Here is a 12,691-nt window from a genome sequence, read left to right as displayed (position 1 = left end):
TTGAATATCATATTGTGCATAATTTGGTATATTAGATTTCCGTCTACAAAATTATGAAAGTTGTAGAGCCGAATAATGAGCATTATATTTTGTAACATTCGTACGGTATGCTTTTATCACATGTTAGTACCGAAATAGATTATTCGAATGACAAGATGGTGGTTTTATCACACCATAAGGTTTTTTTTATTATTCTAAAATTACAATGCATTTTGATTTCTATTGAGTATCATATCAATTATAAACTACAGTACTTGTTGTTGAAAACTAAATTAAAATGTGTTCTTGCTAATTACCTGAATTACCCAATGTCCCAGAAAATCAATGTTTTGATAATGAAAGATGGAAGAATTGAATTTGAAAATTTACTGTTTTTCCGAGAACAGATTGATACTGTCAGTGGAGATACATTAAATGAACATTAACTTATGATAATTATATCCATTTAAACCATGCCTGAATATTGCTCTACTCACTTCCGATGAGACGACGGGAAATTTTAATATCGCATGCACGAGAAATTACCTCTTTTTCATTCTAAGCCACTCTAGTTTGATCGCTTGACTGATTTGCCATCATAAGCATTGAGCGTCAACATCCTCAAGTGAGATTTTAATCGATTTTTAATTTAATTTACCACACGCAATTGTCGGGTTTAACAAATTTTCATTACTGTGAGCATTAAAAAAAACGAGTATGTGTGTGTGTTTGTAGCTATCTATTGAATGGCCGTGTTAATAACAAGTAGTGCAATGAAATTTCCAAGATTACGAGAGTAAGTTTATTACAATTTAATGTGCCTTGTTATGGCTATTTTAATTGCTTTGCTTGTACATTCGCATTTTTAGCGAGTGAAAACCGTATTTGCGAACCTTATCAATCATATTTTAACAGTCTTCAGTTTACGTTACTGCTAGCGACCGTAAGAATGGTATGGGGAATGTAGTGTCCATTAGTTTGATTAACATTCTTTCATGGCGGCGCTAAGGGCCGTAAAACTTTCGTTCTGCCATCAACCGCGACCATCGTGAAATTTGTATTAAGGGATGGGAACGAAGAAAGGACCAACCGGAGACTGCGCATGTGGTGAAAGTCCATTATCACCGTCGTTTCATCCACCATTTGCTGGAAAGACTCATTTTTGAGAAGGAAAGAAAAAATAAACGGAAACCTTGCGTGCGCATGTGTGGAAAATACGAGAGAATTGTTGTGAGAGAATGCGGGAGAGTTGAAGCACTGGTAAAGCATGATGGCCGATTTGAGCAGCTTTTTTGGGTGTGGCATAAGAACCGGTTGCCTGTGACGACCAGAGTGTGTGAAGTAGCGATCGAGTGCCGTAGCCAGTAAAAATGGGTGGATAGAAAACATATGTATTTTGGTGTGCGTGAGCTCCGTTGACTACGGCTACGGTTTGGCTTGATAAGATCAAAAGAAATGAAGTAATTATTGCTGATGGTAAAGTTTCATGTGCGTCATTTTTAGCATATTACCATATTTTCTTGTGGATTGACGTGCTTTTCCCTGGCGTACCCTAGTGTATTCTAATTCATGAAGAATGTTTTTTTGTCGTTGCTAGTAATTATTCCAACAGCACCCTCTAGCCTCCTTTGCAAACGAAAATGATCTAAAATTGTGCTGTTTTTAAGCTCTCAGTAAGTGGGAAAGCTTGTTCACAGACCGATGGAATGAAGAAATAAAATTCGAATGTGCTTCTGGTTTATATCATTTTACGCTAGATGGTGTTGTGGTTTGCCGCCATGATGTTCTGGATAATAAGGATGAGCTTTGAGGATATCGTCTATGAATTTTGATACAAAGTTACTACTCATAATAAGCTTTTAAGGATGCGATTTGCAATGTATAATTTTGGTAGTAACGATTAAAATTATGCGTTCAACATACACTGGAGATCAAATTTATCAAAACTTATCAACACAGCAGTTTCATGTCAGCAACTTTTCTAAACAGGTGATCTGTGCTGCGGTTGATTATATTTAGTATCGGTTTATGACCTCTGCCACCGATTTTATACTTGCCATATTCTTGCACTCGCTTCCACTGACGGAAATCTGAGGAAGCAAAATGAATTGTGTTTTATTAGTGTTTACAGATATTAAAAAAACTGCCTTTCTTATTTTTTCGTGAGTGTTAAAATCTGAATGAAGCTATTAAAGGGTAGCATTATTCAATAAACAAGTCTTGGCTCATTTTTATAATTTGCTAACAATTATCTCCTTCCGTAATGTGGCACTTGCTGGCCGCCGCCCCGTAGAATAGATAGATGATGGCTGGTCCGGGGACTCTATAAACGGGCGTATGAGAGACAACAATGAAATTTTTATGGTTACGAGCTTTGGTCTTGAGATGTGAGTGAGAGAAGAAATCGCGACCGGGTAGCGTATGGTTTGGCCAGGGTGACATGCACATAAAAGCTCATAAATTTTATTGTTTTACAAAATGTTTCTGTCAGAAAAAAAAGTCAAAGTCAGCCTAGTCGTGCAAGGGAAAAAGGAACGATCATACCAGGTTTTTCCCTCTGTCCGAGTTCCCATCGCTTTTCCTTGCTGCCGTTGACTTGAAGTGTGCGTGGTTACGTGGTGTTAGATCGCATAAAGTCATATAAAAAAGCGTCAGCCAAACAAACCATAAACTTTTTGAAACCCTCGTAAAAGAAACCGTTTACGAGGGGTCGATAGGTGGCGGTGGGAGCGTGTGTGATTATCAATTTTTGTTTGATTCAATTTTATTATAACACAAATGGTTGTGAAAGTTATGGGAAATTATCATAAAGTACTGACGAGGAGGGATGGTAATAATTAGGAGCTAATTGAGGATAAATTTATTGATTCAGAAACTACTATTGCCACCTGTTGCTCTGACATGTAATGAAATAATCCGGTTAGACAATTTAATTTTGAAACACCACGAACAAGGCTGGGCAAATAAAAGGAAGATTTTAATTAATGCATTCTCAGCCGGCTGTTATCTGCTTCTGACAACGATTTGGGTGCACGACCTATCTGGAATCAATTTAACCTTTAAAAGGAAAGGAAGATTCCGAACTGGTAGAAATAACTGAAGATATGATCAGCAGAAGTATTTTTCCCGTTCCATTCGAATATTTCCATGACTCCATTAGAACGTGAAGCAACTCTTTGTTAAGTTGGTATTGGAGTTTAAAATATTAAAAACGATAACAGTTGACATTTTAACTAGAATGTCGTAAATCACTAGTATTATTGCTACATCAGGAAGTCTGGCAGTGACGATGGCTGCCGATTGTTAGACGACAACGGCGGCATATTTCTAAGAGTCGGCAGCTCACGGTACGGGACTAGGTTCAAGCGAAGAATTAAGATTTCCATTAATATGGACGTCAATTATAAAGTCGTAAATTGTCATTCTGCTGATTTCGAATGTTGATTAGTAATTTGCATGTTTTGTGCATGAAATGCAGGTCCGCAGAGATAAGGTGAACGTGAAAGCGCGATTTGGCGGCAGTTCAAAGTGACCAAAAAGGTAACAATTTATTCAGCTGAATGGACGTGTTTGTGTGGTGTGCATCGAAGTGTCTGGGTATTAGTAGGTAAGCATCCTTGGCTGTGAACTAGTGAGTGAGCACATGAAAAACAGTGAACTGCTTGTCAAATCGTCGAAATCAGTTAGATTTTACAATACACATTTTAAGTAGTATATTTAATATGTTACGGTACTATATTATAAAACCTGTTTTAATCCACCTAGTGGTGTAATGATGTCTCATATAACTCATGTTTTAATAAACATTACTTAGATCCTTTAAAAAACTTTTATTTGAATCTTGAATAAATTTATTTGAATCTTGAACATCTTCTGTGAGAAAATGATCCGTTTTTTACCACTATTGCCGGTACTTCCGGAATCGGAAACTAGCAAAAATCGGTTTATTAGACTAGTAACTAACACAACCTACAAATTGGAAAAGAACTTGAATCAAATTTAGAAGATTTTTTTTCTTTTTTAGCATTATCTGGTCAAAATTCTACACTTACTTATGGGAACATAATATTTCTCATTTGTATCTAAGTTTGTGAAAATCGATCCTGCTTTTTCTAAGAAATTAGAAAGATTTCCAACTGGGAGTACGTGATCACTTTTTTCGGTACTTCCGGAATCGAGAACGAAGATTTTTTTCATTTAAACCTAAGCTTGTGAAAATTGATTGAGCGGTTTTTGTGAAAGTTGAGTGCACTTTTTAAATTTATTTTGCATAATTTTCCCCGTAACTTTCGGGTCGGAAATCGTACTCGGATGAAATTCAATAGCAATAGGTTATGTGACTATAGGGCTTTTAATTCGAATCTGAGTTGAAGAAAATCAGCCACCTGCGAGAAAATCGAGTGCACACACAGACATTTTACATATTTGACGAACTGAGTCGAAAGGTACATGAAACTTTGGTTTCCCTCATTGATTGCATAGCCCTTTCTAACCGGTTTTTTTTAGGAGGTTTGTTTTTTTCAATTACGCAATTGTCTGAAAGTTGTTTTGATAGTGTAAAGTGACGTTTCTACTCAGTATTGCTTGGCAAATCATCATGAATAGGTTAACTCCAGAACAACGCTTCCAAATCGTGGAAAAGGTGTAGCCGGGTTTTCAAACAGAAAATAAATTGATATGCACTTTTTGAAAGGGTTTATATTGGAGATGATTTTCCCAAAATTTTAACCCATTAATTGCCATACTGGTGAAGTTAGGGTGGTTCTTGTGATTTTCATTTTATTTAAATTTTTCAAAAACCCCTTTAGCAAAAAAATTGAAAAAAATCAAAAATATTTTGGGAATTATGGGAAACCTTTCTGATTTTTTTTCAGAATTTTTAAAAATGTATTTCATGCGAAAAAAAAATGTTCAAAATTTTCGAATTTAGACTTACAATTTTGGTAACACTCTAGATTTTACATCAAAATTAAATCATTTATGAGTACATTACGCTGTTTTTTTTTTTCAGATTTTTAAAACATGTGGACGGGTATAATATCAGACTAAAAAAAAACCATTCGAAAAATCATCTGTCTCCATCAAATTCATCGGATGGAGACGCATGGTATTTAGTTCAAAATTCGCACACCAGTCACTTTCAGAACTAAATATCATGCGTTTCCATCTACAACTTGAGTTAAAGGCTTGAGTATTGACGTAATTAATAATGATAAAAGAATTTTATTCCTTATGCTATTTACACACGCCCGCACGCCTGGCTTGATTTACCAAACAATGATGTAGGGAATGCATTAGTGAACATGTGTGCCAGTGAACGGTTGTAATTCGTTTCTAACTTCAACATCTTGTTTTGTGGCAGTCCTAAGAAATACTATAAACCAGATAGAAATTATGTCGAAGCGCTTTCAGCAAGTCCCGAAGACCCAAAAAGAACGTACTAATTCACATCGTCGATTTTCTGTACAAACAACATGTTCTTTTAAACATAACATTTTCAGGTTTTTTTGCTATTTCCTGAAAAGGACCCTTTTATTAATGAACTTTGTGAAAAATAGTCGTGGTGGCCATATGCCCGAACTCATATTTATATGTCAAATGCCAAGAATTTATCTACCAAATAAAAAAATGGTCATTTTTTAAATTTTAAATTAGCAAGGTTTTGAAAAAATACCCTTTATATGACAAACGAAAAAATCATATCAAATCCCACATTCGTATGAATGTCGAATGTGAAAACAAAAGAAGATCGAATCAAAGACATTATCAGAATGATTCATTGAAAGGTTTTTTATGGTAGGGTGAGTGGACATGCCAACTTTTAGCGGTGAGTGAAATGTGCATTGTTTGATTAGTTTTTAAGAAACATGTATTCACATGATGTGCGAAATGTATTTTAAATACAGGATTTGAACCTTTCAAAGCCTTTCGAATGTGCCACCCAGTTGAACTACCCCAAGGTATGACAGAATGCTATTGGCGTAGTAACCAACGTGATGTAAGTACATATAATAATTGGTGCTACTTGCACACACACTTATTGAAATAACATTTCTCCCGAATGTTAAATTTTTGAGTTTGGTTGAAATACAGCTTATCAGGCAGTGTACATATTAACGCTGTATTACTGACCGATTACGTGATGTTTTAATTCTCAATGGAATTGATAACATGTTCTTGTGCTGGTGAGTGTGAAATTTCTAATTTTTCCTGTCAGCTAAATTCACAGGGCCCTATTATTTTTATTCGCAAATGTGAACAAGCCAAAATACTATTTGTTTTTGTCACTATTTAAACTGTTTCATTGTAAAACAGACAAAGCGTTTTTCAAGGGCTGTGGTTAGCACAGACTTAACATAACGTTTTATTTTCTCTACATCTATTATGAACAGTGATCTATTCAAAATGTTATTGAACCATGAGGGCTTCTCAAGTCGCTTCTGATCCCGCCGGCTTACCTCCGTTCTCCGTTTGTTCTTTTTTTTCGTGCCGATGCTTTTTGCCAGAGACAGATAAACCCTGGGAGTGGTGTTCTGAGCAGCCTGTTTTTTTTATTTATTTTTTATCTGTATACCAGCTTCTTGATATTAGGTTTCTCTTTTTCTTATTTTTCTAGACTATAGAGGCTACGAGGAGGAAAAGTTGAATATGAAAAGAAGTAAGAAAATTACATATGTGTATCAGATATTTTTTTATTTTCAGTTTTTTTGTGTGTGCATGGTTATCTCTGCGTTTCATTTATACCCTCCCATTTTTGTTTCGCGCGCCGTTGTCTTTGGTATTCTACAGTGAGTGGCTGCTACCTCAGACCGTGTCAGTCATAGATGTGTGCAAAGTGCTGCCTTGGCCGTATTCCCTCTGCTTTCCCCCTAAAAAGAAGTAAATAAGCATCAGATTTCCCATCGGGGTCGAGTGCTGGGAGAGTCAAGTGAATCCCCAGGCGGGTTTTTCGTGTGTAGTTTTTTTAATGGGAATTTATGTGGCAGCTTTGAATAAAATGTTTAATTTAGATCTTTCTCTTTTTTAATATTTTACACAGGAGAAACACAAGCTTTTTCAATTCTTGGAACAAGGGATATCGATTAACTTGTTAAAGGTTTTCTTTTCTTTCTTTCGTGAGGTAGATATGTAATTTGCTTACGGAGCGTGCCTAAAAGTTTATTAGATGAAATAGTGTGGCTTTGTATTTTCATATCAACCAGGTAGAAATTTCGTGTATGAAATATAACCTAAAAGTTAGCCAGTTTTAAAAACCGTTCGTTTAAACTAATGGAAATATTATGCAATTTGTTCTTCGGTGTCTTTCATTCTTCAAAACCTTAAAGTTATGTTCACTCTTCTTTATTTCTCGACATGGATCACCCTAAATTTAGGTTTGAACAGATACAGCGTCGAAGCGTTAGATGAAGCGAAAGAAGAGTGAGGATTTGAATTTCATTTGCCTCAATGCACTGGCGCAGAACGAGCTAAAATGGGAAAGCGGAAAAGCACTGACAGTTTATGTACCTATCCCCTGTGGAAATCAATGGATTTCTTCTACCAACGAGAATGCCGGATGACGATGGTAATCAGTCAAGTCAGCGTTTTACCGGATCTGGAAGTACTCTGTTCGACGCCGAGGGTGACACTTGTTTGTAATTTCATGGTAATGATTTTTATCAGCAGGAAGTGAGATTACTGCTTTCTTCCTTTAGTTACATGTGGGATCCGTACGTGATGTTTCCTTGAGTAAATCATTTTAAAAATGGAACTATAATACTTATTCCAGTAGTATTATGTTACATTTAGTGACATAAATATGCCAAGAGAAATTTTTTGTAACATGATGCATTACGTTAAAATCTTCATAAATTCGTCTTTCTTCGATTTGAACACGCTTTATTCTTGTAACTTTTTCGCCTCTTAAGTCAGACGAACTCGTTTAGGTTTATGAAAACTTTTGCTAAATTAAGCGTTTCTTTCACGTCCATCACATTGGAAGACATAATAAAACCCCGTAGTGTATCAGCGTTCATAAAATTAATGGAAAGCTGCACTTATATTCAAGGCAATTGATTGCCTTTTACACTTACACTGGAGTAACTGAGATGACTTTCCAGTTGAAATGCTTGGCTCATTTCTCTGGCAGAGTGCTCACTAGTTAAGACGTTGTGTTGAAAATCAATAACAATTCGATTATGTTGGACGGCTTCTCCAAACGCACTTTATTCGAAATAACCGAGCCTAATTTAAATCTCTAGAGGAAAAGTAGGAAAGAACATCATTGGCTACTGAACTCAATGCTTTGCTTATCTAAATGTACGTAGACCATTTATTGGAGAGAGAGAGAAAAAAGGATTTCAATCAGTACTGACTCCATCGGCAATTGAATTTTATTACCCTTTTTACGACTCTCTCGGCTACTGGTACTGGAAAACATTTCAGCAAGAAAATTGTGAGGTAAAAGTCTTACGCTAATCAAACCACACCCACACGGAGTCGTTGTGCCAAAAGTGCTTCCGGAGCCTAATTATCAATCACCACAATGTCACAGTCAATTGAATTTTTAATAACCGATCACTTACCAGCGGCGGCCACCGTCACCAGGAATAAAAGCCGATCAACTGCTATCGTAAATCTGATTTTGGAAGAACCGAATAAGCTTACTCACAGAGAAGTAATAAAAATGAAAATTATTGTCTTTCATCTCCGAAGTTAGTCTCACCGAAAAAAATCGGATGCTTTATTTCAGTTCCGTCTCGCCCACAGGTTAATTTTACGACGATTGGATTCTTTTTTTCCTGATCAGCATCATTAGGGCAAATTGGATTCAGGCTACAGTATTAATATTTAATTTATCTACGTATTATTTCAGGTAATAGTAGAGAACTGTAACTGTAAATTGAATATATTCATGTGAATTTAGATACGTAGGGTCATTGAACACCATTTACAATATGCAGGATAAATCAGAATATTGGTTATCAAACAATCACGTACAGAATTTTATGTAGAAGCTATTTTGATAGCCTTTCGTCTGATGCATTAGCTAGACAATTTAGTATTATCGGCCGACGGAATGTAACGCAAGATAATATAAAATTCATCCTTCTTCGAGGGCGTTTCATTTTCGTTTGTCTTTTTCAATTCGAAAAGCGTCTGTGAGTAAAATAATTAATATGTCGTCTACGTCTTTATTTTTGTCTTTTCGTATTGTTTTATTTGAACAATGCGATTTAACGCCCTTAAGTGGAACGCAGTTACTCTTTCCCAAACAACATATGAAATGGTTGGTGCTGGAATTTGGAAAGCGTTTCTCGCAAGAATGGTCAGGTGTTTCCAATCCAGGAATAGAGCTACTATACAAGATTTAATGTGCTTATTCATTTTCATATTTGTACGGTGAGATGAGAGAGTATAATTGTTATTTCCACAGAGAGCCGATTCTAAAATACTCAAGTTTGACATAAAAACATAGTTCCATTGGGGATTAGCTATTTATCTTTCTTTATGAAATATTTGAATAAGTAACTTTTCGGAGATTGAACTTTTGAACAAAATTTTTAATTTTTACAAGTTGGAAAACGATAATTTTTGTAATAATGGTACTCAGAATCTGCATAAGGACACTTCCCCGGTGGACGATCACAATTAGATTAAAGCCTAAATAATTGATAATTATTTCATAGCAACAGTAACTCTGCTTATCCAACCATTTACTAGATAAAATGCAATTTTTGTCACCTTTTTCGATTTAGCAATTCAGGCTTGTTTCGATATGATAGCATAACTTCGAGGTAGGCACATCGTAAGAACGAATTTTTGAAGGTTTGAATCAGGTCAAAGTTGTTTTTTTTTTGTTTTTTTGGCTTTTATTTTCTTTTATTAAAAAAAAAACAATACGGTTGTGTTTTGGAGTCGTTTATTTGAAAGCTAAGGAGAGGACATACGTTTTATGTCTTGGACGAAGGGTCTTTTTTGGTGAACGTGAGACTCATTTCCTGAAAATAACACGTATCACAATGAAATGAAGAAAATTTTTTGAATATTTTTAAGTTCTGAACCGAAAAAAAAATAGATGAAAGAAAAATTAGTAGCCTAATTTGGTGTGGGATGCCGCATTTTAATAATGGAGTATACAAAGTCCCAACACGCACACCAGTAAAATATGGTAAGACAATTTTTCGTGATTCGTCATAGTGTATGCAATCTGATAAATTCTTAAACATGTAAAATTACGTCAATGCATCGAATTTTCTATAATTTGGTTCAGAGACATCTGTAATAACATTCGGTTATTTGATGAGCAACGCTTCAAAGCTGTAAAATTACGTTCCTAGCAAAATTAATATTTTTTGCTGTAAATCTCCAGTCCAAAAGTGGAAATTTTATTTTGGGTTTTGTTTTTGCAGTTCCAGTAATATTTCTAAAATTCATCTCAACTCGTACGGCATCCAATTTCCAACCTTTTGGACAAATCCAGATTCCATTGAAGCAGGACAATAGCATTATCCATCATTCTTAAATATGTGCAGCTTGTTTTCACTCTTCTGGTATGGATTTTCATGCCGCAAAGCTAATACTCGTGATTTACGACACAAAAATTGACATATATATTCCACACCATACACATTCTGGGGCAAACGATATGTCACGGCTGCCTTTTTTTAAATTAGAGAATATAAGCATAAATTTTCGCAAATGACACTTAATTGGCTCGAGATTTTCTTTGGAAAAAAATACGTGATATGAATAGAAATGTTCAAATACAATGATGCACTGTTGTTGATAGATATCAGCATAATTTAAACCCGAAATCTATTGGTGGCGCCATCTCTTATAGCACACTGGAAACTGACTATTGCAACAATTTCCAAATTTGGTTCAATGGCAGCTATTTCAAAATCCTTATTGGAAAACTCAAAGACTAAGGTTACGATTTTTGTAACCTGTACCACAATTGATTAAAGACTTAAAATTTAAAAATCCTCACAATTTGGGTAACAAAATATATAATCATATTGACGGATATCCGCTAATGGAAAAAAATACAGTATTAGAAACAAGATGAACAATCATCGGAGCTGCTGAAGAGGTTGATATAGAAGTGAAATACACTAACATATGTCATTAATGGTCCAAATCGACCTTTCTAAGGGACATCGGCTTAAAAAGTGTTTTAATTTGTTTTGTTTGTAGCACATGTGAATGCATTGAAGGAAACAGTTACTTACATTTTAAGCTACTGGACATGTCATTCGGTTTATAATTGTTGAAGGTAACGAAAATGAATAATGTGGTCGTTTTGAAAAAGCATTGTTAGAAACTGATTCACTATTTTTTCTGAAGAATAGTAAAATAGCTACTGTTAAAACTTAAAATTTTCGGAAAACATAAGTTATAATACGGGAGAGAAATGGCGTCTTACCTCCAAATTGTATAATCTTTCGAAATCTACCATCGATTAGTTAGATGGTGTCACGTGATTTTGTGAATTTGTTTATTTCGTTAAATTGTGTAATATTCTATAATTTATAACAGTTTCCAAAAAAAAACTACTACAGATTCGAAAAAAAATTACTTTTGTTCTTCAGTATAAATTTTTGCCCTACTTTATCATTAAATCGAATGACAGTGGGATTCGTGTTAAAGTAGACAAAATATCCTCGATCGTGACCAATAACTTGAGATAAGGAATAGGGTAATATATTTTTTGTTATATTTTGTTCTCAAAAAAATGTCGGAAGAGATGGTCTCTTGCATACAAACCTGAAACTGATTCGTTCGTCAATCTACAACGAATCAGTCAATTTTTCCGCCAGCGTATTACTGATGAATCTCCGCGTTAAAGAACGACGGGGGCGTAGACGAAGTGAGCTCACCATCTCCAAACGCGTTCGTTTCTTCATTGCTTCTCAAAAACCGAAAAATTTTGTTTGCTCCTGAAATATGAGGAAAATGATCAAATTTCCAATGGACAAAACTTTGCTCTAATTCCAGAATAAAACCACAAAATTTAAGGAAATAAAAGCACTGGAAATATTCTTCAAGAATCAAAAATAATGAGAACATATTGAAAATCATGACTGAAAAATATATTTCCATCTATTGAATGAAAATCAATTTTCTAATCTGTTTTTCGTCGAAACTAATTAAATGTAATTCTTATGAATTCCGTTGGCATCTTTGCTTGGAGATGAAATCTGTATGTGACGATTTTAATATTTCAAGGTTGCAAGGTATTTAAATATAATAGCAATATTTAAATTTTGGTTTCTGGTAATTATAAATAATATAATTTTCGATTATTTTAACTTTCACGACGATAGGTTCTTCCACACGCATTTTTCATATGGAATTACGAAATAAACTACAAATAACAGGCTTTTGTAGAATGGGAAAGTCAACTCACGATAATTGACAATATATTAACGAATGGAGATTGTTCAACCGATAGTGTAAGCATTTTCCGCTGTTAATCCTTGATAAAGCACTCGCTGTCTGTTCTTTCATCTGCCTAATTACACGGTACCATTTTCCGTCCAGCTTAGCCCACATCTGCCGTGTCTTGTTGGCGGCTATAACTTCGACATGCGTAAAGAAACGATGGCTGCGAGAGAGCACCGGGAAAAGGCCTGGTGCATGTTAATGATGATGTTTTTTTTCTTCGGTTACGTCAAACTTCAGGTAGACAGTCAGCAGATGACCTGTTTCTGGTGCCTTTCTCTTCGGC

The 12,691-nt window shown here is 35.1% G+C and overlaps 1 protein-coding gene across 3 annotated transcripts in view; it reads left to right on the top strand.

Annotated features, from left to right (window-relative positions):
- Positions 1-12,691, top strand: part of LOC131428876 (homeobox protein abdominal-B-like) — a 47,585-nt gene that overhangs the window by 12,047 nt on the left and 22,847 nt on the right. For 2 of the 3 annotated variants that reach the window (XM_058592941.1, XM_058592938.1), the window contains exon 2: positions 6,596-6,637. The exons of the other annotated variant lie outside the window; for it this stretch is intronic. In XM_058592941.1, coding sequence (XP_058448924.1) covers positions 6,596-6,637 — 42 coding nt within the window. The remainder of the gene's footprint in view (positions 1-6,595; positions 6,638-12,691) is intronic. 3 annotated transcript variants of the gene reach the window in all.

This window comes from Malaya genurostris, chromosome 1 (assembly GCF_030247185.1).
Source record: "Malaya genurostris strain Urasoe2022 chromosome 1, Malgen_1.1, whole genome shotgun sequence".
Lineage (NCBI taxonomy): Eukaryota > Metazoa > Arthropoda > Insecta > Diptera > Culicidae > Malaya > Malaya genurostris.
This window is presented reverse-complemented; position numbering and strand designations above follow the sequence as displayed.